Raw genomic sequence first — 26,790 nt, 5'->3', positions numbered from 1 at the left:
TTCTGAAAACATTCCCTGTTTTAGGCTGCTTTGCCATGCTCTCCATTGGGTTGGTGCTGATGAAAATGATGCTCCAAGGCTAAGATTAGTGAAGAAAAATCCAGAATTCCTGATAGACACTTTACATCTGAAACAGGTACTGTCCCTGCAACTTGTTCTTCTCAGCTTCCCCTCTTTTTCATCTTACACCTGGGAATTGAACAGAGTCCAAAAAGGGTTTGGGAACAATCCTAAATCAGGGATACTGTGAAGACAAATGGTAAATGTCTGTTACCCCAGCTGCTAAGTTAATTACTGTAATGGGAAACATCTTGACAGAAGCATTGCATATGGTTATTAGCAATTAACCCACCACTCCAAAAATCACAATTCTGCTAATAACAGAACAGAGCTCAGCCTTCCTAATTACAATCTCTGCACGAAAATTTCTTTATATCAGAAGGGACTGTTAAATCCTGTAACTAGCTACAATTTAAAAAGACTGGCAATGGAGATGCTGAGTATTAGACAGAAAAATGAAAATAGAACAGGATGGTGTGACACTGACTCAAAGTTTTGGGCAACACTCGTTCATGCTTGGGGATACACAACAACTGTCACAGCCTGTTTGTAGGAAATTACACATCAAAATTAAAATGCTGATGAGGGGGAAATATGCTTTAAAGTGGATGGGATGGAGCATTGTGAGAGATACCAAACCTTTTACAGAATTCGTGATCTGGACAGTGTTGTGCTGAATTTGGATTGTGCTGGAATCTGACAGAACAATTTTCTGATCAACAAGAGAGGAGAATAATGCAATTTCCATCCCTTAGAAAGTCCTTCAGAACTATATGGAGGGCATGAGCTTTTTTTTTCCCCCTAACCACTTGTACTCTAGGCAATTGCATCCCATTATAACTGCACAAAGCCACCAAGGGGAATTGGCACTTTACCTGCTCACTTCAAAAGCTGGTTTAGCTGAGCAAGATGCAATTTAATTTATTCCTTTTCCCAGTCAGGAAGGGAGCTCTGGTCAATGTCCAGTGACTGCTTTGGCTGTGGCCAGGGTGTTGTTTGTAGATGCCAAGGTCAAAGATGCAGAACTTGTAGCAAATGAATTTCAGGAGAGCAGGAACGTGCCTGGTTGGCCATAGCAAGGATGTGGAATATAAAGAACTCCCTTATGCTGTTTTCAGGGCCTTTTTTTGCCAGAGCCCAGTGTAAGAACTGGAATAGATGAGTCAGCTTCTACCTCTGTGTCAGGTCTGCAGGTTTAACTGGCTTGGGATCCCAGCAGATCAATTATCTCAGGAGGTTTTGAAACTCCTCCTTCCAATGCTGCAACTCTACCCAAGGGAATCGTCCCATTAAAGCCAACAGCTCTGCAGGATATTCTCAATTAAAACACAGCCAAGGAGAAAACATCAGATAATGTTTGTAAGAAGAACACATTGCACTGACTGGGTTGGCTTTGGAGTTCAGGACAATGTCAAGGACACAGCAGCTGAAGCCTCCTGCTCAGAAAGAAGGGATTTTTTTACTCCAGAGTTTGGCTGCAGCTGCATTTTGCTGTGTGGCCCCCAGATAAAGGTCTCATCTATTAAGTGGCTTTCACTCTGCATTTCTGTACCTCCCAGTTTGCATCTTGCTGGTCCATTACTCTATACAACTGGGTATAATAAATGCTGTGTATGGTTTATAATGATCACATATAGCTTTGAAGAACAACGTTGAATAGTTTAAGTTCCCTAAGATGGAAAAAATTAAAGTGTTTTTAAGACTAATTTACCTCTCCTGAGGTAACAACTGAGGAATGAGATCCTTTGCTATTTTGCCATGATGTGATCCTGAAAATAATCCAGGCTGGGATGACATCACAGGACATAATGAAGACTCAGCCTTGACATAATGAACGTCTATTATTTTATGAAGAAAGATTTTCTGGGGTTTAAGAAATAAAATGATTAAAAACTATGTGCTCTGTGGGAGGTAATGAGATTAGCTCAACACAGGGTCCTGTGGAGTTAAAACTACTCCAGACACAAGAAAGACTCAGCCATTCATTGGAAATTTCAGGGTACAATTATTCTGCTCTAAGGCCAGATAAGGGCTGTGTGTTTTCTTCCCCATGAAAAAAGAAATCAGTTGATAAAATCTCAAAGGGATCATGTCCATTCAAGCTTCAAAGCAATGAACAATATAAAACCAGTTTTCTTGTTATGAATGGTAAATGTTTACCTACTTCAGCAAAGGCCTTGGAAAATAACAACCATACAGGAAACCACTTGTAAAATGTGTGTAAAATGAGAAGTGGGTGTATCATGTTACAGGGCTGAAAGGGAGATAAATTAATGCTCTGTAAAACAGAGGCTGACTCCTGACTGCTGAGGATGCTGGTGCACCCCTCCAGTCGTGTCTGTCACACATTTGTGCAGGAGAATACTTCAGAGCAGTGGAGAGCAAGCCCATGGCATGGGAGTGGAAAGGAATCGCTGTTTCCAGCTCTGCCTGGCTCAGGGCCCATCTGCTGTTCACAGCCCAGTGCCTGGCTGGTCACAGCTCTCTGGAGAGAGGGAAACCGTGCTGTAATGGACACGGGGACCTGCAGTAGGTCATAAAACGCTTAAGGTGTGTTTTCCTCAATTTTTTATTCGCTACTATGCACAGTTCCCTTTCCAGGTCAGTTGGTCTCCTTCTCTCAGCAGTAAAGGGGAAAGAGTTGTGTTTTGACAGCAGTAAAGGTCTGGAGAGATCATAAAGATGAGAGGATGGTCTAGAGGACGGCAGGCAGCTCTGGGATTCACAAACCGCTCCTCAGTCCCCAGTTTTATGTTCTTGCTGTCACTAACTCTCAGCAGTAGTGGTGTTATCCCTCCCTCAAGACGTTAAACGCGTTTATTTTCACGGTTACCTCTCGGAACTGCTCAGCTATGATTGCAGTGGGCATCCTGCACAGAACAAAGAAGGACCTGAGGAAATAAAGAGCAGCCAAGATACGTCTCTGTGAGTGCAGCAGAACGCACTTGGCATCCCGGCAGCGAGGGGAGAGCGGGGAGGATGCAGGGCTGGAGGATGCAGGGCTGGAGGATGCAGGGCTGGAGGATGCAGGGCTGGAGGATGCAGGGTTGGAGGATGCAGGGCCGGAGGATGCAGGGCTGGAGGATGAAGGGCTGGAGGATGCAGGGCTGGAGGATGCAGGGCTGGAGGATGCAGGCTGGAGGATGCAGGGCAGGAGGATGCAGGGCTGGAGGATGCAGGGCTGGAGGATGCAGGGCTGGAGGATGCAGGCTGGAGGATGCAGGGCTGGAGGATGCACATCCCTGCGTACGGACACTGCACACAGCCTCCTGCCTATCTCCTCCGCTCGTCTCCTCCTGGAGCTGCTCCCCGCGGGGATGCGAGCAGGAGGAGCTCCCCTAGCAGCGGAACACAGCGATATTCCCGAGGGGAGCTCCCGGGACACGCTCCCCGCTGCGGGCGGGGCGGGGCGGGGATGGGGCCGGGCCGGGGATGGGGCCGGGCAGCTCGGCTGTGCCGCCGCTTTAAATGATTTGGGGGGCTGCTGCTGCTGCTGCTGCTGGTGGTGTTGCTGCTGTTCCAGCCGGCTCTCCATCCTCCATCCCCCGGCTGAGCCATGCGAGCCGGCCCGGCGCTGCTCTCCGTGCTGCTGGGCTGCGCGCTGGCCGCGGAGCCGCGGCTGCAGCGGGGCATGTGAGTGACTCTGCGGGGCTCGGCGGGGACAGCACGGCCGGGACACGCCGCCTGTGGCCCTGCAGGGACGGTCCTGCCCCCCTCGGGCCCCCTCGGGCCCCCTCGGGCAGGGAAAGTTTGGGTGGGTGCGCTGTAACTCCGCGCGTCCCGCTGCGCTGTCCGGGATGCAGCGGGGATGGAGCGCTCGGCTCGGCTCTGCCTCGGGAGGGGAAGCAGCTCCGGGGTGCTCTGCTTCCACCTTCAAGCCGAGGAGCTGAGTTTGAGCAGGACAGAGGTGGGGGGATCTTTGGGAAGGCAGGGGAAGGGCAGGGCAGGAGCGCGGAGCATCCTGGCGGCCGGAGCGCACAAAGAGCCGCACGTGTGCGGAGCTGCGCTCAACTTTGTGCCGGGGGCTCCGATGGCACCAAACGCTTCTGTGGGGACTGCCCTGATCGCTCGGGTTTGCTGGTCGGGTTCTGAAAGAGAGTGGCTGGCCGCATGCATAAAATCTGCGGTTAAAGTTTTCGCGTGTCGGAATGGAATGTTGCTGGAAAGTGTTTCCTGCCTTGTGTACCTTTCTTGTGTTTTAAGGAATGTTGTGCCCCACTGCTCCCCACTCTCAAGGCGATCTGACATTAGCCTTTTCTAATGTCTGTGTGTACCCTAATTTCTAACCTCTCTTATCTTCTTGGGGTTTATCTTCATCAACTTCATCCCACTCTTTCATAATTAATGTCTTGTATTTGCTTTCAGTTCAGTTCTTTCTTCTGCCTGAAAATCGAGATTTCCAAGCCTATTGCTCCCTGGCTTTCTGTGCAGTACATATTTACACGGTATTTACCAGAAGTGCTTTCAAGGTGGTTTATATTACTCCATTTTGCTGGAGTACGAAGTATCCATCACAGTGCTTAGAGAAGTTAAGCTCATTCTGTGGTAAACATTTTCCTTTGTTAAAAGTGCTCTGTGTTTCTTTCAGGCATGCTTTGTGCTCTCTTTCTGAGCAATTACTCTATCAGGAGGAGGAATAGCACTGGCCTACATTAATCTGTTTGCATTTGACATCAGTAATAACTATGATTCTGCACTTTAGAAGCTGGAGGTGCTGTTAGCTGTGAATTGCCTCCAAACAATTTTTGGTTGCTTTTACCTTTTTAAAGATTGTGTCGCTGAAAGACTCGAGGGAGCATTTCCTTCTGGAAATGATGCTGTGTGAGGATGTTGCTGCTGGGCTGGAGTCACTGGGAGCAGCAGAGCTCTGTCAGCCAGCAGCAATCAGGAGCAGCCACCCAAACCCCCAGACCTGTGTCAGAGCCTCGAGTGCTTTCCCCAGGAGTCACATTCCTGAAATTACTGCTGTCCTTCCTGCTTTCCCTGAGCTGGGGCAAATATAAGTATTACTCCAAACTTTCTTGCTATTTAGGGGCTTTACCTTTGGTGTAAGCAGAAATACAAGATGTCACCACCCTTTAGGAGTGAGTCTGCCAGCTTTCACCAAGAAACTGTGAAATATCCAGGAGGATTCTTTTTGTGAATCACCTTTGTCTGGTTTGTTCTTTTGACGTTGGTCATCTGCAGTCAATGAAATCAGAACAGCAAATGTATCCCTTGGAACACACCATGCTGAGTGTGTTCTTTGCTGTTGTTTTGATTTAGATCTTATGTGGCTGAGGCTATACAGGATATTCTTCATAATTGTTTTCGTTCTGTTGCTAACTTGAGCGCTTGCTCCTAGTGAGAAATGTGAGGGATCTTTGTGGATGTTGGTGTTCTGCTTCCAAGCCCCCTGAGGAGATTTAATGTAGAACAGATTACAGAATGATGAGATACTTCTATCAACTGCTTTTCCATACAATTAGCCCTTGATGATCCTCTAACAGAACTTCAGAGAGCTCTGGAGTGACCAGAGAACAGATATGCCATTTTCACTGCAAAGCGTATTTGGGCCTCTCAATGAGGAATTAACCATGTCTCATGATAAAAAACACATTTTTAACACCTTCTAGTGAGCTCTCTAGCCCAAAACTGGGGTGTGTAAGACAGTGCAAGTGTGATGTGTGGTTATCCAGCATTGGGTTCACGTTCAGCATTGGGCTTCACAGAAATCCAGGGGTAGTCATGGGACAGTGCAGAAAAGGGAACTAAGAGAAGAGGATTTGGTTTGCTGTCAGAAGTGGTAAATCCTCTGCTAGAGAAACATCCCCCTGGGAGTTTGAGCAGTGCAGATGTCTGCTCGTAGTTAGTGCTGCAGGACAGAGCAGAGGCAGGAGTGGTTGTGAGGCAAGTGCTGGGAACCCCCTTTGTGCAATAAATATCTCCTTTCAGAGTCAGGGCTGGGACAGGGCTCAAGGATGGATTCCTCTGTTCCCAGGTGAGATGAGTGAGACTTCTTTGAAAGAGTCAGGAGATGAGTTTTGTTCCTGTCAGCACTAAGCCCCTTAACTCACTCTGTGTGTTTGCAGCTCCAGGATGACATCTAAAGGGGCTGGTTTGCTTTTAGAGGATCCAGTCTCAATCTTGCAATAAAACTGTTTTGCTCAGAGTTTTTCTTTGCTGCTCACATGTATCTGCATATTTTCACTTTATCCATAAGCAATCTGGCCTCATTCCAAGGAACACCTGGATGCAGAGCTGGATTCCTGCCTGAGTAACTGTTTTCCAGCTTCTTCAATTCTATGGGGCACTATCAGCTTTCTTGTGCTCCTCCTGATAAATCTCATTCCCAAAAGTGAAATCCAGCATCCACATGTCATCTGCATTTGCAAACCTGGAGTGAATTTGGCCCTTCAGCTGCACCAGCTGTTGGGTGCAATGACACAGGACTGGTTTTACACCAGTGCAAACAGATGTGGCTGCAGACAATTTTCAGGTGGCATATATAAAAATTCCTTTTAAAGTATAATTAAAAAAGACAAAGTCCACTTATTTTTTTTATGGAATGCATTTCAAGAATTAACTGCTGTTGTGCAAAGCATTTCCATATGAGGAGATGCCTCTGAGTTGTGATTGTTACAGCAGAACAAATTGCATGGCAATTTGAATATTTGGAATGCAACGCAGAAAACAAAATGAGAAATGCGTCTAGGAAGTAGATGGAGATACAACTTAAACCTGGACTGGGAATTTTTGTTATAATACTATCCAAATGATGTGAAAAGTAGATTGTGTAATCATTTCTTGGTGAGAAATTGTCTCAATGTATTGGCTGTTTAGCCAATGGACTTTATTTTCACCTCCAGCGATGTCAATTTGCAGGTGTGAGGAAACCTCGTCTTCCTAGCATTAAATGAGGGCTTAAAGTACATTTACTTTTTTGAGCTGAACTGAATGATGTAGTGGAATCTCCTTCCATTTCCTTGGATGGATTATCTTACACTTGGAGGTTTTCTAGTCAAAAAAGTTTCCAGGTTTTTCTGGTGAAAATAAGGACTTGGTTTGCTAGTGGTGCATTTAAATTTGCACCATAGCTTAATTTTGTATTAAATTTGTACATCAGGTGAGATTAAGTATTTCTCTTTAAACCTTGGTTGAAGTGATGCTGGCAACTGAGAGAATCATTGACAAATTTTGATTTAGGCTGCTGAATTTTACCTAACTTGTTCTCAGCTGAAACCTCAAGCCCTTCTTCCCACTGGTGTCTGCTCAGAATCCGTGGGGTTGCAGTAAACCCTCACTACTGAACTGCAGCTACTCCAGCCTTGAGGCTTGGAAAATGTGATTTTAGTAAGCATGGTTTTAGGTTTATGCTGCTTTCATCCCCTCATTTCCCCATCCCTGCCCCTCCAATCCTTTAATTTGCAGTTGAAGGCTGGGATGTTTCTCACCGTTGTGAGTGTGAGCATCACACAAAAATAATCTTTTTAGCCTGTGCACTACAGGATGTTGCCACCAGATAGAGCTCATGCTGGTCAGCATTACAGCACAGAACCCATTTCTCAAGACTTTGCACTTAAAGCTTCTGTTTCACAGTTCCTAGAGGAATATTAATTTTGAATTTGGTCTTTTAACAGATGGCAAAGCGCTCTTTTCCTCTTTTTCTGTCCCACTATATTCACTGTCAGGAGACTTAAAGATAATGAATGAGTGTCATGGTGGTATTGTACTTTTCCTGATTTATGACATTTTCCTGCTCTTCAGGAGAAAAATGAGATCAAGACTTTCTCCTAAACTCTCAAATAACTGTAAGACAGGATAATAAAATGGGATAGCCTGAAGTTGTTGTATTTATCAAAGATGAACTGTAAATATTTTCCAGCTTTAGAAGTTCCTGGGTTTGGATCAGAGACATCATAAAATGGTTCTAAATCTAAAGAGGTTTAGAAATTTCCTACTCATAACCACACACTGCATGATTCTTAAATCTGCACATTTAAGGTAAGAAAGTGAAGGGGAACACCCCTCCACTTTTAATGGGATTTGACTTCTCACATTACTGTCCAAAATTACACTCTAAGAGGAAAAAAACTTGTCAGGTTTCTTTAGGTATAATTTTTATGGAATGTTGCTATAGTTTAGTTATTTATGCAATGATTTAATGTGCTTGAAATGTGTTTCTTGGGGAAATTGCCTGGTTTTGCTTTGACTTTTCTTCTGCATTGTTTATATCCAGCATTGCCTGTTTTTCCTTGTTCTAAGCAAGCCATGATGTAGGTATAACAGACTGTGGAATATTTTTAATAAATTTGAAGAAACCTCCTGGTGAGGAGGAATGAGATGATCTGTGGTGGCAGACCTGGTCTGGAGCTGACTTTTTTAGCAGAACTTTGATGAAAGTGGCACTTTGGCTCCCAGAGGGTTAACAGCCCATATTGCAAACTTGTGTTTTTCACCAATTAAATACCTTTTCTCTTTGAACACAGTTAATAGATTTCCTTCCTCTGAAATTCAAGCCTGTTATTGCTTACGTCCCCTCTCAAATCCATTGCTTTTAATTTATTTCTGAGGAGAAAGAAATTTCCTTTCATTACTGCAAAATCAAAGCATTCTAAAATGATGTACTGAACATGTGCAGTTTGTGCTTTGGATCCCAGGCTAGCCTTGGTTTCAAACTAATCATTAATTGTTCCGGAGGGGAACTTGATATTTCTGCCTTTGGTGTGAGATGTTGTGAGCTTTAATGTGTACACTGAGCTCCATTTCAGTGCCTTTGACCTGGGGATGAATATTTGTGCGTGGAAAGGGGAATGTTGTTTAAGTCAGAGGGCTGACACTTGTTTTTGTGTTCTTTAGTAGAAGCACCTTGCTGTCTTCCCTTTGGAAGTCAGAGCAGAACTTAGCACAAAATCTTCTTTAGAACAGAATGCCATGCCCAGACCATGTTTTTATGTGCACAACCCAATTCAATATTGAGAATTTAGCATTATATCTGAGGATGTGCCTGAGAAGAGGCTCTATAGGCTGCTCTGTACTGGTTTTTAACAAAGAAATTTCCATAAATTAGGAAACAATTGGGTGTTTTGGGCCTGCTCTTCCCAGGTTGGAATATTCCCATATAGGAAATGAGTTTTTATACCCCTCAATCCACATGAGGCTCTTCAGTGGTTCCCTTCTGGTTTTAATTGCTGGTGCTCTCCTTGCCTGACCAGTGCACCACCAGTGGTGAAAAATGCAGCTGTGTAAACATCATATCTCTCATTTTTATATTGCTTATATCTTATAATGGTGAGTCAAAGCCTGTCCAGCTCTCTCTGTAGGGTAACACTAGGAGCTGGGGGTTGTTTAGAACCTCACCATAAGTTTCTAATCCAAAAGATATAAATTGAGATTTTTTCCCCCTTCTATTTTGCCACTGTTGAACAGTAATCCACTAATGCATGCATGTTAGTTTTTCTGTGGTTAAAATCAATTAAATATTTAGCTCAACCCAGTTTTCTTAATGTTAAATCAAACAAACAAAACCCCAAATCAAACAAAAACCCTCAAAAACCAGACATTGGTATCACTGGTATCAAGCTAAGGATTTATAGGGGAGTAAAAGACTTGGAATATTTTAACACCTAAAATGTTGGCATGCAGGGATTTTTCTTACATACATTGCATACATTAGAGGTAATCCTGTTTGTTTCAGTTTGACTGGAAGTTATATATGACATGTTATTTTAAAAGTAAGCTGTAAAAAAAAAAAAAAAAAAAAAAGAAAAGTTCTGCTTTGGAACTGTTAAAATCTGGCAACCACCAAAAAAGCAGTTAACAATTCCTGGATATGGTTGCTGAAATAGAATGAGGATTTAAATACCTTCTAACTCATTTAATTGTCAAACAGCGTGGCACTTGCTGTAAACCAGAGTGAGCTTTCTCTCCTTATGACAAAGTGGTGTGACACTTGGAGTGATTTGTATGTAAATCTTATAAGATCAGGTCCCTTTGTGCCTTCCTGCTGCAAGGAGCTCAGGTGTGTGCACCTGGCAGATTTACTGGGGTACCTGTGTTACAAACTTCTCTGCAGGGGATGGCAATGGCAATGGGTGCAGTTAATGTGAAATTACACCTAGAGCTGGCTGCTGCTGCTCAGGGCTTTCCTCTCTCATTTCACACTTTTACATCCTCAGTTTACTCTGAATTTTGGACCCTTTTTTGCTTTGTCTTAACAATGAGTGCACGCCAGCTATTTCTTAGCCTCCTTTGTGCGATATCCCATATGGTTTTCTAATCAAGACAGAGATCCTTGGGACACTGGTCCTTAAGTTTGTAAAGCTAAATGTTTGTGCTGCCTGGGGCTTTGCAGGCTGGGAGTGATTCTGGTGCTCTCCTGGATGTAGTGGACAAAACTATAATCTGGACGTTGCTGGGGATTGAATCTACGTGACACTAAAATAAAAAAAAATAAAAATCACTCCCTGATTTTTAAAATGGAAAAAAAAAAAAAGTGGCTTGGCCAATCATGGTTAAATGATCTGGATGTGCATGTTTATCTTGTGCTTTCCTTGCCAACCAAAATAGATTGTTGTGTCCTGGGGGAGGTGGGAGGATGGTTAAGTAGAAGGTAAAGGACAGGCGCTGCACTTTGATAGCAGCAAGAACTAAAAATCTTATTGTTGTTATAATAGCTGAGTGTGTAATTAATCATCTCCTATTGATTTGCTCTTCATCTAGATGCAGGGCACAAAGGCTGAAGGAACTCTCATGTTATTTAGCTGCCCCATCTAATCAAAGAGAGGATGTGAGTAAGACACAGCAGTGCATTAGTAACCTGTGGGATGAGGGCAGCCTCGTGTGCTGGACCTTCATCCACAGAGCCAGGAGCAGCAGTGATAATGAGACCTAATCTAAATGAGCTTGGTGCTTACAATCCATGTCCCAGAGGGGCTATAAACATCACAAATATTGATACAGGATCAGGAGAGAGCAGGGATTGATTAGTGGTCAAGGGAGCAGGATGTCCTAATTGTCTCTGGTAGTGCTGATTAATTTTATCAGGGAAATGAGCCTTAAAATAGATTAAGGGGAGAAAGGGGAGCTTGGCAGTTGAAAAAAATAAAAGCTTTTTCTGTCATTGAGGTCTTTGTGAATTATTAAGCAATATGTATTGAGAGACAAAATTTAAGTACATAAATTATATAATATATGTAACTTGTTCTTTGCACCTTTTGTTTCTGTGGCCTGTTTCCTGATTTGACTTTTCTTTTTCTATGTTCAAATACAATTAGCTTTTTTCTCCTTTCCAGTTGAGATCATATAGATTAAAAACTTTTAATCAACATCTCTTCTGCATACAATGTCATGCTGCTGGCTGTTTCTTCTCTACAGTTTCTGCAGGGTGCCACCTTGTTTTTCCAGAGGTCTTTTATTGGACAATGGTGATATTTTGCTGAGATGTTGGAGGTGTCAGGGGACTCAGGCAGTTAACCTGAAAAGTTTCTAACCAAATCCTTTGTAGCAGTGTACAACTATTTTCAGATCAACATCAGTGTATCTCTTGTGCAAAACCAGTTATCATCACAGCAGTGGAGATTTGAGCCCTGACTGTAATCTTGGTTCCCTTAAGAAAACTCTTATTTGATCTTTTCAAACCAAAACTGAAAAAGCAGACTGTGGTTTTCTAAACTCTTAGTCACAGCAGAAGGGGATGGAGCAGCAACCAATTAGTGTTTTGAAAATACAGAATTCCAGCAAGTCGCTCCTTGTGACAGGTTTCATCTATTGACTGATTTATGGGAAGATCAATAGTGTTCAGGCTGCAAATCCGTCAGCTGAGGCAATGCAGGCTGCAACATCTCATTTCTAGGGAGATGTTAACAGCCATCTGACTTAGTGTAGAAGGTGGTGTCATTCACAGAGTCTCTGTGGAAAGACCCAAAATCAGACAGCCAAATTCATATTTGTTAATGTTTTGATTTAAAGTTTGTGCTGTTGAAAGAAATCTTTAGGGATATCTTGATGTGTGTTTGCTCTCTTGCTGCTGTTAAATCTACTTACCTTTAGCTTCTTGTACTGAGCTGGGAAAAAGTAATGGGTTAGAATGAGAGATTTTCTTTGGCATTCCAGAAAATGAAAGTATCCCTATCACAGAGATGTGATGGACTTTTACAAACAATGGGAGTGTCCAAGGCCAGGTTGGACAGGGCTTGGACAGCCTGGGGTAGTGGAAGGTGTCCCTGCCATGGCAGGGGGCTGGAACTGATCCTTAAGGTCCTTTCCAACTCAAACCATTCTGTAACTTTGTGGTAGATCTATTCCTTTTCTTTTTAAAATTCCAAACACAAGAACGAGCTACATCCCGCCTGGAGATGCTTTTAATTTTCTCTGAACTTTTCCCATTGTGCAGTGGTTCACAGGCTCCACAGCCATATGATTAGCCCAGGCTGCTCCTGCTCCGTGTTGGTCTAATTATCTGTTCATTAGCATCTCAAGTCTTGAGCTGGAAGTGTGTAGGGTGTCTTTGTTTAAAGGGCAGTCTCCTAATGCAAATATTAAGAGAACTTTCTGCCTTGCCTGAGTCAGACTGACAAGCTAATAATAGCCTTGGTGTTAGCCTTGGCTAGCACAGAGCCCCAGTGCAAAAAGGCTTTAAGGGACTGGTGTATCAATCAAATCGTGGCCCATAATATGCCTTGGTGTCTTTTGCTTGTTTTAACACTTAAACTCCCATTAAGAAATATCTTCTGAATGCAAAGGGCACGGCAGTAAAAGAGGAGCTGGTCTCTAATACACCACCACATCCACCTGGGGCTTCAGCAGAGTCCCAGGGTGCTGAATGGTGCCTTCAGTAGCTGTAGCCTTGCTCCAGAAGCTGCTCTGAAGTTCAGAGGTACCAAGTGAGTCAGATGGCTCAAACACTGCCGTGTTGACTGTGTGTGTGTGTGGGGAGCTGAGAAGATGCTGAATTGTTGGAGAGGGCATGTTTGATTCCCAGCTTTGCCAGCACAGGATTACATGTTATGCAATTGCTGCAATTTAATTATAGTGTTTCAGCAGTTTTGATATCTGCCTTTAAATTATCCCAAGGGCATCAAGGAGGAATGGCTCACTTTGAATAAATCTTCATAAACATATGACTCTGCTGCTGGCTTGTTTTGCTCTGTGAGCGTCATTTGTTCCCATTAACCATATCCTAGAAGTCAATACTGCTATTCCTGGGAACATGGCAATATCACATGAGGAGGAACTGGTGGGATGGGCTCAGTGTGTCATTACAACAATTGCCAGCTCCTCTCTTTTATTTATGGAAGAGCGATGCATATGAATGTACCTTTATCTGGAAAGTTTTAGGCAATTCTAATAAAAGGAGATATGCATGAATTATCAGAACATGATGTTCTATTCACTGGAGGGAGAATCATTTTAAAAAGCCTGCTAAGTGAGGCATGGTTGCTAAGTAAGGCAGGGGTTTTATTAGACCAACTGACGTAATGGAAAGGAAAAAAAAAAACAGGCAAGATTTTGGGCACATGAAGATCTTTGGATGGGAAACAAATGGCAGACTTTGTGCTAAGGATGGCTTGGGAACAATGGCTCTGAAATTCAGATAAATATGTTAAACTAGGAGGTAATTCTGGAGGTAGCTGGGACACATGGGAAGGATTGCTAAGTAATGGAGATGGTGTTGGGAATGTAAGGGAAGGCTGGTTTCCTGAGGGATTTAAGGCAATCTGAAACTGGGCTGTGACCATCTCCTGTTCTGCTTTGAGTGTTGGTACCCAGGGCAGAGCTGAGGAATGGAAATACAGAACAATTTTGAGCATGGACTGTGCATTAGAGGAGGAAGGACATGGAGGGATGTCCACTGGCAGTGTGGTCTAGGATGGAGATGATTGCTGTAAAGCCTGGGAGGAGCAGATATTCTAGTGTAGGAAAATAACTTCTGTCAAGGTCAGGTGTTCCAGAACAAGTGGATTCTTGACTTTTTTCCCCACGTTGATACAGAACAACCAGAGCTTACAGCTGTGGGCTTTCTTCTCCTAACTTCCTTCAGGGCTACCTGAATTCCTGAGGGCTGGCTGGGTTGTGTTTAAATCTGTTCTGCTCCTCCTCCCGAAGTGTCCTTGTTGGGCAGAGTTCCTCTTCACCCTGAGATGATGCCCAGGAGTTCCCTTGGGGTCTGTGGTGCCTTTGGGAGCCTGGCTGGATGTCCCATTCTCCCTGGGGCAATGTCAGAGCTCTGCACAGCGCTGGGACCATTGTGGGTTTGATCCAGGCAGGGCTCCTGCCAAGTGTTCACTCAGCACTAAAACTGATCATGATTACAGCATTTTCTTGTTCTGCACAGGCTTAATTTAATGATAGTTGTAAACTACTTGTAGACCTGTGGATGAAAGATGTTCTTTCTTTAGCAAGGCACCTTGTGTGGTGTCCAGGCTTATTAGGGAGCCTCAGAGATAAAAAGCACCATAAATAAGAATGAGATATTAACAATATCCAGTGTCAGTGATGATGACCAGCTGCCAGGCAGCTCTTGGGCTAGAACTGCTCTCTTCTTAGTGCCACCCCCAGGATTTCTGGCACAGGGTTCCTACCTGTGAGGAGTGACAGAGGAAACGAGTGTGCCAGGCTGTTAGTTGGTCACTCTCCAGCTTGGAGACTGAAATTTGGGGAAGGACTTGTCTGCTGAATGCTGGTGCTGCCAGGGTGGGTATAGAAGGTCCCTGTTCCCCCCTGTGTTTGAGTTATTGAGGTTTGTGCTTGCAAAGCCTCACCAGGCTGTCTTGGGGAATTGGTGATTAAATTATTGCACTAACGATCCATAGACTACTCCAAAACAACCAGTGAATTAATTTCACTCATGTCACAACAGGTTCCTGCCTTAAAGATGACAAAACCCCTCGTGCTTTATGGTTTTAGTTAGACCCTGAATTTTTGATGCTGTTGTTTTCCGTCATGCAGAATTTCCTGATTTATACCAGGGCAAAGAAATGGGGATAAGGCAGACAAAAATCTCTGCAAAACCATCAGCATGTAACCTTTTTTTTTGACCCTCCATACCTCCTGCATTCCTGCTATTTTTGTAACTCTGGCTAGGTAGCAGGATGAAGATCACATATCATCCTCCAAAGCAGCGCTTTTATTTTGGTCTTGTTATTTTAGGAATAATCAGCAGAGAACAGGGATACTTCCTCTTATGAATTTCTTGTGTTTCCCTGAGGGGACTGATAGCAAGGAGGGCTCTCACAGAATATGCAATTTCCCTAGAAATGGTTTAGATAAATCTCATCTGCCCTTGAATCTGTGCTAAATCTTTCATTGACTTGTGTGGAGCCTGAATTTCAGTACATTGTTCACAGGCTGCCTTCTAATGCTTGGAGCTGCAGTGCGTTCAAACATCAGTAAAAATTCTATTTCAAACTTTGCACCCAGCACAGTTTCATGGCTGTTTCTCTAGATGTCTAAATTCAGTGTTAGAAATAAAAATTATCTTTTCCTTTGCCCCCAGGCCGAATGTGTGCCCAGTGCTGGAGCTGGCCCTGGTGGGACACCAGGAGCCCTGCATTCAGTCCTTCAGCAGGATGGTCAAGATGTGGAAACAAGGCTGCACAAAGAGGAGGTGGTGTGTGAGCTATGAGAGAAGGTAATCCACTATCCACTCTTATAAATGGGTTTTGTTGCTCACCTTTCTGCAAGTTTTTCAACTTTTTAAAATTTTTCATCTGCAATGTGTGGTTGTGGACGTGGTGTCCTCCTGAGGTTTGACTTGAAATCTGTTATTACTGAGTAGAAAATGTGACTTTTTAATGTGTTTTGGGTTGCTCATGAGCTTCGTGGCTGGCTTTAGATTCAGAATTTTACACTGTCAGAAAATGTTCCTGTCCTGTTCTTGTTCAGGTGAAGCCCAGCTGTCAAGTCATTGACTTTGAAAAATGGAACTTCTTTCTATTTCTGTCACATGCTTAGAACTGATGGGAGATCTGACTGCCCCAACAGCTAAACCCAAAATGGATTGGAAAAAAAAAAAATTACTCACCTTTGGCTAGCCTGAATACAAATTCTTCAAAAATAATATGTGGGCATAGCATGTCAGAGCTATTGGATGTTATCAGGATGCAGTTTGCTGTATTTGCTTCGTTTTTAACGAGAACTCCTGATGGAGGCTGAAAAAATGTCTCATAAATCTGAGATATGAGTGCAGTGTGCTGCTGGTGAGGTGGAGAGAGGGGAATAGGAGTTGTGATTGCTCTCTTAAACTCCCTGTCCCCACAGGTCTGGCTACTACACGGTTTACAAGCAGGTGTACAGGATGGAGCAGCAGACTGTCTATAAGTGCTGCCCAGGCTGGGCACAGCAGGACAATGAACCCGGCTGTCTGCACTGTGAGTTGGGACAAAAACTGGGACAAACCAAGAGGTGACATCCCCAGGCATTGCCTTCCTACTCAATCCCCACTTGTGGATGTGTGGAATTTGTTTCTTGTGGTTTATGACTGGGATTTTCCCAGCGATGGGGGAATAGATGTCCTTTAAAAATACAAAAAGCACTCATGTAAGAGTAGCAAATAGCTCTGATTTTAATTCACGTGGTGAAACAGTTTAGATTAACAGTCTAAACTCTAATTGGAGTTGTTGCAGCATTTTTATGCCAGCCTGGCTTTGACAGGCCAACCAAATTTATTGCTTTTGCCCAAATTATGCAGAGAAATCTGCTGTGAGGCTCTTGTTTCATGGGTGCAGCACTTGCTGTGGAGTCTGACTGGTTTTGGCATTTTCCCTTCTGCTGTTGCATTTCTACCCTGTGGTTCTCCATCTGATGAGAACCCCTTTCTATCACTGATTTCTAATCATGATTGGATGTTTTCCTAAAAGAAGGAATTTAATTTAAATGATAAGGCAGAACTTCAGCCACTGCTAACAAGACATCAGTAGGAGATGGCAACCTACTCAGTGTTTGGTTTTGTTACTGTTTAGTCAGTAATTGCATTTTCTATGTGAAAGTTAGCATCTGTTCTTATTTATTTTTTAATCTTCTTACCAACTTCAGGGCTGCATTCAGAGAGCTTGCTTTTATGGTTGTCTCTTTGTAGTTAAAAAACAAAAACAAGCCTGAGAGGTATTCCTGTTGGTTTCAGCCTGAATCTACATATTTAGTGTGCACCTGCTTGGTTGTATGAAGTAAAAAATATGTTTACAATCTGTGTTTTAATCTCTGGTGTAAAGGAGTTTAAGGTATGTGAGCACCAGTGGCAAAATGAAATTTTGTGCAGTGCAGACTTGCTTTGAATTCTTTAAGGCACCAAAGTGGTTGAATTACACTTTTGTATTTGATACTCTTTGCAAGTTTGGCTCAAGCATGTGGAATTTAAGTTACTGTAAATAAAACTGTTCAGTGTTAGAGGAAGGGAAGAATTGTAATTCCCTCCACATATATAATATCTCCCAGTGCATCAGTGGTTTTTAACCATTCCTGCATTATTGTCTGGCAGATTTTTCTTATTTTATTTTGGACTTAGGCAGTGCAATATCTAAGTAATTTTTATTAAATTTCTTCATATCAACAAGGTAGTACCACCTATGATACCAAGTCCTGCTGCAGTCCAAGCTTTGCCCTTAAATAAAAATCTCGGTTCTTCTCATTTGGAAAGTCATGTTGCAACAGGGCTATGTCAGAGAGACAGTTCTGGAGGATCCTTGGCACAAAATCAGCTAAAACACCCTGTCCCACTCTGTTTGTGTGCTCTAGTGCTCTGCACTGCTGGCACCTGCTTCAATGGAGGGAAATGCTCTGAGGAAGGATCCCAGGTGTGCCAGTGCCCTGCAGGATTCCAGGGTCCTCGCTGCCAGTATGGTGAGTCCACTGGGAATTGTCAAAGTTCAAATTAAAGATGACTTTGCTGCACTTTTAAGTGGTTATTTGATCATTCTCTGATTTTCCAGAATTTTATTTTTTTTGTATTGAATTTTAACAAAGCAAGATGAAAATCTAACTTGATTTCTATCAGATGAGTGAGTGTCTGTGGTGGATAATATCCCTGAATATCAGCACTGGTGTCCAGTGGAATATCTGTCTGTTGCTTCTCAACTTGAATGTTCCTGTGGTGCTCTTACTACATTTCTCAGCCTTGCTTTTACCTTTGTGAGAGAAATTCTGAGTCAAAGCAGGTGGGCAGCAGGTGAAGAATGCAGCAAATCAACCACACTATTTGTTCATGGGATTTTTTTTTGAGTGCATCTCAAAATAGGAAGGTTTTAGAGCTCACTATCAAATATTTCATAGTATTCCTGGAATAATATATGCACCAATCTTTCATTTCACTGTGTTCTAGCATACTATAGACTGAATTCTGTGTGGCTTAGACTCTATCACCCACTCTCAATGAGAATCTTCTTTGTCTCACACACTGGCTCACAATTTGATAAACCCACAATGGGCTGTCTTGTAATTTAACACACTGTGTAAAGCTCTCCAAAATTACAGAACTGCATCCATTTGGCTTCTTAAGGGAGGGAAGAAAGTCATTCCTTCAGAGTAGGCTGTGATTGGGACAAAGGATTTCTTTTGTATTAGGGAAATGATAATTTCCTTTTCAACTGAAGCATATTGTGCTTTGTTCAAAGGAAGGCAGATTTTTTAAGTGTTTCTTTTTTTTTCCCTTTTAAATTCTAATATGTTCATGTCCTCACCTGGCTTGTCTGTCAGGCAGAGTGAGTGAGAAGAACTGTAACAATAAATCAAATGCAGAGCTGTTTACAATGGAGCTGGGGCTGCCTGCAGACAATATTAGTGCAGGGAAGCTGTGATTGGGTATTTCTTTACTGCCCACAGAAACAAGTTTGTGTGGGTGAGTTGAGATGAGCCAGAGTGACACCAAGGCAGGTTGGCTGTGATTAACTCACACAAGAGCTGCTGCTTCCAGGTAAGCAGGATCACAATCTCCAAGAAGGCTTTATAATAAGCTTTTACCAAATGGAATGGATCTCAGCAAATTATAAATTGTCTTTTGAGACTCCTTTTTCCTTGGAAATACCTATGGAACTGAGGCATTCCCAGCAGGCAGATTGTGTGGATAGCACAGGTCAGATTTGCAAGCAGAAATGAGATTTGTGCAGTCTCTATTTCACAGGTTGGTGACTGCAGCCCCTGTAAAAACAATGAGAGGTATCCTGCAGTCCTTGCTCTTTGCACTTGGGTGGAACTTTTATCTTTGGTCGTTTGTCTGCTTTCTATTGATTCCTGAGGTTTGAATGGAATTCCAGGAGTCATCATTTTCAGGTTTGTACAGCAGCTGCTATCTCAGCCTGGCAGGAGGAAGTTTATAAATTGAATTCTGAAGGGAAAAACCTTCTTTCAGGAAGAATGCTGTGGACCATTCACCTGCCTAACAAAAGCAAGGTAATTTAGAGTGTAAGGCCTCTTAACTGTTGCAGGTGCCTCCAGTCAGGTTCTTCTGAGGTTTGTATCATATTTGTGCAGGCAAAAGGAAGAAGAAATGTGCTGTGGGACTAACAGCCCTAGCTCCCAGTGTTCCTGGCTGATGTTGGAATATTGCTCTTAAGGTAGCCTGGGATTAATGTGCCTGCATTAATCAATACACCCTGGGTTTAGATGATCATTAAGCTTGTTCTGTCCCTCCTCCCTACTTGTCTGTCTGACCTTACTGCAGGTTGGAGTGGTTTCCTTCCATAACCCAAAAGAAAAAGGGGCTCTCTTCCACCAGCATCCTTCCCTTTGAGCATTCAGTGGCAGGGAGGGGTGCCAGGGAAGCCAGCCAGATTTGGAGCACGTGCTGTGACAGTGTCAGAGCTGGTGCTGAGCTGGGGCTGAGTCCCAGGGGACTCCTGGTGCCGTGTCCCTGTGCCTGGGGACTGTCCCCAGGTGCCCCTCTCAGAGGAGGGAGGCTCCAGGTGGGTGTGAGCCCACAGCTGCTGGCAGGAGCTGCCCCTTGGGTGTTCTTGGTTGTAATCTTGCCTTCTGTCCCTTCTGGTGTTGTGGCCTCCTGTCAGTCCTCTGGCAATTCACAGCTGCACTTCAACTCATTTGAGCAAAATTGCTTCATGTATCCCATTTTGTATCTGCCCCTCTCCAACCTTTTTGCTTTTCTTCTCTGTTTCTGTCATCAGTGATGACAGCTGATTCTCAAGTTTTGCTTGTGCAGGAACATCTCCTTGCTGGGTGCTGTGAGCTACAAACAATAGGCAAGAAATTAATATAAAACTATTACTAAATTCAATTGCTCTAAGAAGTGAATGGGAATGTGTATCTCAAGAATCTTCTGATCATTCTTCTTTTTGTGGAGTTTTTATTCGCCTTTGAGTTGGGGAGTAGGTCAAAAATGACAAAATGAAGTTTTGTCCTGAATAAAGTTTGTGATGGATCCTCCACAATGACTGGAGACAGCCCAGTGCCTCCCAGCAGTCCCAGCAGAGGTGATTATTCACAATTGGCACGATAGCAGCTAATGACTTTTCAAAGGAATCTTGGGGTGGTTTTGCAGCCTGGGATACAATTTATTCCTGATGAGATGCTGAAAGGGTCAGGGCTCCCGTAACAAGCTTGATGTAATTGTGTTTAGAAATGTGTTACTGCATCCCTTGTACACGTCACTCCATGGTTTTATTATTTTACCCACACAAGCAGCAATGAAAACTTAGGAGAAAGATTTATGAGTGAAATGGTCGAGTTCTTCATACAGCCATTGCAGGGACTGGGTAACAGATTGAGCTGTCTCTTGCATTGTCTGCTGCAATTTGTCTTGTAATAATAGACTTATATCAATTACAATGTAAACTTGCAAGCTGGATTTCTTTCCATTTATTCAACTTGTTTGGAAGTTGTGATCCCCATTTGTCCCAGTGTAAGGGAGGCAAAACCTGTAACAAAACAGAGAGAAGGCAAAACCCAGTGCCAAGAATAAATTCTGCTGCAGTGCTGGTGTCATTGATATTCACTAGTTGTCCTGGTAATCTTGTCCAAGGCCTGGTAACCACCTGAGCTGGACATGGAAGTAAATTAATTTCATTTAGCTTGTTTAATTTAGCCCTGGGACTTTTACATGGACAGGCAGCCAGTGAAAACATTCCAAATTCTACAAACAGGGATGTATTTATTTACTCCTCATGTACATGGAATTGCTCACTGGAAAATGAGGGGTTAGTTTGGACTCTTAAGTGTTTTGTCATCAAATCTCAAGTTGTTGCTGGTTTCACTGAGTGCCTCCTGATGGGTTTTAAAACAAAGTAAAAATCCAGAGTGAGAACTGAACAGGCTTTATAATGTCTTGACTGATACAAAATCTGAGCATGATTAATGTTTTGCAAGAGGCTCCCATAATTAAGAAAGAATAAGTATAATTGAGTCTATCTTAGACAATGGGTGTAATTGGAAGATGTTTAAAAATAGTTGAGGAATGACCAGGGAAGGCTTGTCAGCAAAGTCATCTCATGGTGACATGGTGTTTGTCCTCTTTCAAGAGAGCTGAATACAATATTCCAGTGTTTAACAGATAAAGTGTCAATAGATTCAATTTTTGCTCTAATGTTTGCTGTCACACAAGTGGAATTTTAAGTTCTTTTGCAGTTCCTGCTGCAGATTATTAAAGACTGCAGTAAGACTTGAGAGGCAGTGTGCTCTGAGTGCAGTGCTCACCTGATAAAAGCTTTTTTTTCCACCTGCCACTGACCTTGGATATTTAGAGCAGCAACTTTTAGCAAATTGCCCCACTCTGCCTGGGCTTTGTTGTACATGAAATGTTGATAATGGTGGCTCGTTCCTTTGTCAGGTGCTTTGAGACCCAAGTAATTAAGTGTAAGATAATAGCACTGGAATGTGTGTATAAAGGCAAAATGCACACTGCATGGGTAGCTAAATGAAATGCTTATGAGGGAGATATTCATCAGTTCATTGACTTGCTGTCAATCTCTGCCTTCACTCTGGTCACACACTATTAAGATATTGAACTATATAAAGATTCTGGTAAACAAAATGTCAGCACCTCCTAGACCAGGTAGATCAGAGTTTACAATATAAAACTCCTTAAAACAAAGGTGGGTTTTTTTTTTTGTTTTTTTAAGCCATTGATTAAAATGGCAGGAATTCTGATATATCTTCTTGCAAATAACAATACCCTTTTCTTTCGCTGTGAAAAAAGAATTTTCTTCCATTTTCCTCTAGGAAATATTTCTTCCTGTAAAGAGTTGTTTGATTCAACTTCTGATTAATGTCCTGCCTGCCATCCTGGTTTCTTGTAGAGATGAAGTTTTTCTTCTTTGATGCTGAAGACCTACACAAGCCTTACAGAGCAGTGTAAAGTCATGAACCAGTTTTACAAATTTTCCTTCTTTTAAACAGCAAATGGCAAGCTGAAAGCTCCCATGGATCTGCTGCCCATAGGAATGTCTTCAGGTTTTTTTTTTCCCACTGAAACTATAAAATGTTTAAATATTTGTGGGGGTAAATTAGTTCTGATAGCTGGGCCCTCATTGTGCAGGGGTTTTGGCATTTTGTTTTCATATTTTGGCCATGAGTCCCCTGAAGCTTGACCCAAGATAACCTTTTTAACTTGAAAATTTGCCATTAGCCCATAGGGAGAGTGGAAGAGGATGGCACAAAAGATAATTTATGCTCAGATTGCTCTAGTTTGGTGCATACAATATCTTAAAGATACCAGTTTTGGTTTTTTTTCTGTTTTAGCACAGTCATTCTCCTGCTCCAAATGACTCAGTCTCATTAGTAAAATGCCAGCCTGTCATGGCAAGGGGAGCAGAGATGAGTGATGAGGCTGCTCAGGGTAGGAAGGCACCTGTCCTAGGCAGCAAGAAGCCTTGTGATCACTCCCTGTCCTAGTGGGACCCTCGGTTCTGTTCTTCCTCTGCTCCTTTTTGACTCCCAGGAGCAGAGCCCCATCAATCCTGTGGCTGTTTTTTGGCTGGGATGGAGAAGAGCCGGCAGGCAGCACATGGGAAGCTGGGGATGCTTTTGGGCTTTCCTGCAGCACTGAAGGAGCCCCAGTGAGCTCTTGACAGCTTGAGAGCATCCTGTGGGCTGGGAGTGTGCTGCAATCACTTGTTCCTGCATTAGGGACTGTGGTAATGAGCCCTTTCTTAGCACTTGTCAAGGTAATAACAGTGCTGTGTGCTCAGAGCGTCCAAAACCCTTCCAAGGAGGAACATTTGAAAACATGAGTGTGTTCTGAAGAGCCAGCAGAGCTAACAAGGTGTGTTGACGTGTTCCATCTCACCAGAAGTTCAGAGTAGATTTTTCTGTCCATCATGTGTGCAGCACACAGGAAACACCAGCAGTGAGGCAGTTGTGGATGATGGTGCTTAAATGTCTTCACTTTGTATGTGGCAGGTTGGCTGTGGCCAGCAAGCAGTGCTTGATCTGATGTTAAAGATGTAGGCACTGCTCTAAACTCAGCCACTTCCACAGCAAATTAGTTTGATTCAGTGAAAGAATAGGCAGTGTAGGATTTAAACCTTAATATTAATTGGTCATACTGCAAAGGCAGAAGCCCTTGATTTTGATGAAGTGATCTGAGAGCCAAGTAAATATTTTTCTTTGCTATAATTCTCTCCTACACTGAAGATTTCAGACATTTAAAGCTGTTTCAGGTGATTTTTAGTCAGTGCTCAGTATGCATTGAACAATACCCCTTCCATGACTTTAGGTGGTTTTGGATTTAAAGCCCAGCTTCAGTTGTCTGGACAGCTCTGCCCTTGCTAAAACCAGTGTAAAATAAGGATGCCCTTTTCAAACTTCCCCTCCCAGTATCTCATTTCATATGGAAACATTTCTGTTTTCCCTGTATTACCCCCAGCCTTCATCTCTTGCTGTCCCAGGTGTGTGTGGAGCTTGCTGCCATCAGGTGAGCTCACAGCACATTCAGCTCTGTGCAGTCTCAGGGTGTCCCAGCCTCAGCTCGGGGCTGGCAGGGCTGAACTGGTGTCCTGCTGTCCCTGCTGCCTTCACTCAGAGGCTTCTCCTGAAATTCTGCTCCTTGGAGCTGCTGCCACAGCCTCACATCTGCACAGCCAGTCTGGGCCCTTCCAGAGGCACAGGGAAAAACTGATGTCTTTTCCTTTCGGTTTATAAGTAGTTTATCCAATTTAGTGAGAATTTAGATGCAGTCAAGTCTTCAATTTCAGCCTTTTAGCTGATTCTACCCTCACTGGAGAGTCAGTCCTTCAGCACTCCAGTGACCTAATTGCCTTGAAATCCTGAGAAACAAAAAGCCACTGCTTGATTTTTTATGTTTTCTTTTAACCCCTAAACCTTAATGAAATCTATAAATTTCACATTAGATTTTTACATCACTTAAAGAGAAGAAAAAAAGATTATGAGTATTAAGAAAAAAAATCTGTTTCTAATCTACAATGTCATCTCATCATGTAGGTCTATCAAAACACTCATCTCCTGACAGGGTTTGGTCTCATGGTGACACAACTTTCTGTGATCTGTCTCCTGTACTCTGGTGACAACTGACAGCTATCCTGACACTTAAAACATAATGGGATTTGTATATTCAAATTATAGCCATATATAGCTACAAATCAATAGGAAGTTAGCACTGGACCTCAATATAAAGTGTCACAAGTCTGGAGTTGATTAGAAACCCATTGAGAGAGTTGAGTTTGGATGTTCTGTTGGGCAGAGATTTGCAGAAGACAAATGTAGTGCACAGACCACTGCAGGAGGTCCAAGCTATCTGTGATCTCTCAAGGAAAAAAAGTTGTGGTCGAGATAAAATGACATTATCTGTTCTGGTGATAGATAACAGTTGATTCAGAGATTAATTCCAGTCCTGAGCAAGGCAGGATTCAAAGAACCTGAGAGCATGGCTTCCTCCAAACTTTCCACCCTTTCTTCTTTGCTTCCCTCCTCACACCCACCTGCTCTTTGCCAACATTGGCCGTGGAAACACCTTTCATCACGGGAGAGACACGAACCTCTCCGGATGAAAAGCCCTTTAAAGCAGCCACTGAAAAGCCGTGAGGAATAAAAGCTTTGCTGTTCTAAAACAGGAAGGGTAGGAACACTGATTGAAAAATCATGCCTGGCTCTCTCCTAGGTATGACAGGATATAATCATCAGCCCATCCTGCTGAAAGGCTCTGCAGTGCCTGGGCTCCACTGCCATTAGCAGGGAGAGACAGGCAGAGAGACAGCAGAGCTGGAGCTGCAAACAAACGTGTCAGGAGTAAATGAACCTCGGAATAACCACTCGAGAGAGAATTCACCCCTGTTGTCTTTGCCACAAAAGGCTGTTTACTCTGTGCTGGCTGCAGGAGGGAAAAGTAAAAAATCACGGGGGAAGAGCTGCTGTCTGGTTGCTGGCATTGTTTGCAGAGCTGAGTGCTGTGCAGAGGGGCTGTGCAGGTACATTCCTCCCCCCCAAATTCACAAAAGGTGAATGAGCAGATTTGGAGTCTCTAGGAACATCTGGGTTCTATTTTGTGACACCTGCCTGGCCTTCCTGTGGCTGGGGGCAGATTTATTTGGGTTTCCAGCTTTCTTCCTTGGGTTTGATCAGGTAATGCAGATGAATTTAATTAGCCCAAGGTACCATGGATAAGTTCTGCCAACACTCAGTTCATGCAGTGCTTGTGTAGCTCTGGATGCAACCTCTGTATTAATAAAGCATCTAGACAGCATGGAATTTTAACTGATTTGGCAGAATACCCAGCAGGTTGTTATGTCTTTAAGAATATTTTTGTTGTGTTTTGGTAGCTTTTCAGAGTGAATTTGGAGATGCTGTGCATTTCATTGTCCTGTCTGCAGAGAGCTCTGCCCTTTTCCAGCCTTCCAAAGCTCTGAGTTAGAGGTCAAACACTTCTGCTGCACTTTCCTTCCCATCCTCAAAAAATCTTTGGGCTGATGTGTGTTTCCAAAGAGGTACAAATAGCAGGAGAACCCCTCACAAAGAAAGCTTGGCTGGCTGTTGTTTTCCTACTTCAGTGGCATTAGTGCAGTGTGTCACTGCTGATTGCTGCTCCTGCCATGAGATGTTCTTGAGGCTTTGTCACTGCAATGTTTGCTGTGAAGGGAGGAGAGGAGCTGCCTTGGGCAGCACTGCAGGGACTCTGACTGACAAAGTCAAATTTGGCCAGCTAATTATTTTTGCTGACCCAAACCCTTTGACACGGGGGTATGGGCAGATTTGCACTGTGAAAGGAAAAAAGGGACATCTCTAGGAATGTGTGGGTTTAGCTGTTCAGCCAGGACTGTGTCACAGGTTTGGAAGGGAGAACATCTTTTTACCTTCCACTGGAGCAGGTTGCTCCAAGCCCTGTCCTTGAACACTCCCAGGAAGGAGGAGCCACAACTTCTTTGGTCTGGCACCTTTAAATCTATTTTAAGCCAGGAACAATGGCCTTTAAAAATTATTTTAGCATCACAGGAAAGCCTGTGGTGCCTGTCCTGGTTCCTTTCCAGCCCTTGTCTGCAATTCTCTCAAGCTGGGTCTGGGTATGTGCTTTATGCCAGAGGCTGTGTTTTAAGGCTTAAGAGTAGAAGTGTTAATGTGTGTCCTGTCACTTTTCCTGCAGCAGTCTCCTTCCATCCCGTGCCTTGTGTCTCCTTGGGTGTCCTCTCAGTGCTTTTAAGGAAACAGCTCTTTGTTATCAGCCATCATCCACCTAGAAATTTGTTTTCTCAGGTGTAATGACTGCAGCAGAATTCTTCAGCATAAATACTATTTTACAGTCATTTAACAGCATTTTCAGTGCTGATGTTTATTTCATCTAAAAGGGGCAGAAGAGTTAAT

The 26,790-nt window shown here is 43.3% G+C and overlaps 1 protein-coding gene across 7 annotated transcripts in view; it reads left to right on the top strand.

Moving 5' to 3' along the window:
- Positions 1-2,791: 2,791 nt before the first annotated feature.
- LOC117000611 (multiple epidermal growth factor-like domains protein 6) overlaps positions 2,792-26,790 on the top strand; it is a 208,289-nt gene continuing 184,290 nt past the window's right edge. For 6 of the 7 annotated variants that reach the window (XR_004418828.1, XM_033068388.1, XM_033068386.1 and 3 more), the window contains exons 1-4: positions 3,513-3,693; positions 15,536-15,670; positions 16,300-16,409; positions 17,773-17,877. Coding sequence is in view for 6 of the 7 variants with exons in the window: in XM_033068388.1 (XP_032924279.1) it covers positions 3,617-3,693; positions 15,536-15,670; positions 16,300-16,409; positions 17,773-17,877 (427 nt within the window). In the remaining variant the exon portion in view is untranslated. Of the gene's footprint in view, positions 2,986-3,512; positions 3,694-15,535; positions 15,671-16,299; positions 16,410-17,772; positions 17,878-26,790 lie in introns of those variants that run through there. The other variant, XM_042779597.1, reaches the window with a different exon arrangement.

Source organism: Catharus ustulatus, chromosome 10 (genome assembly GCF_009819885.2).
Source record: "Catharus ustulatus isolate bCatUst1 chromosome 10, bCatUst1.pri.v2, whole genome shotgun sequence".
NCBI lineage: Eukaryota > Metazoa > Chordata > Aves > Passeriformes > Turdidae > Catharus > Catharus ustulatus.
Note: the sequence above shows the minus strand (reverse complement) of the source record. Positions and strands in the feature narration are given on the sequence as shown.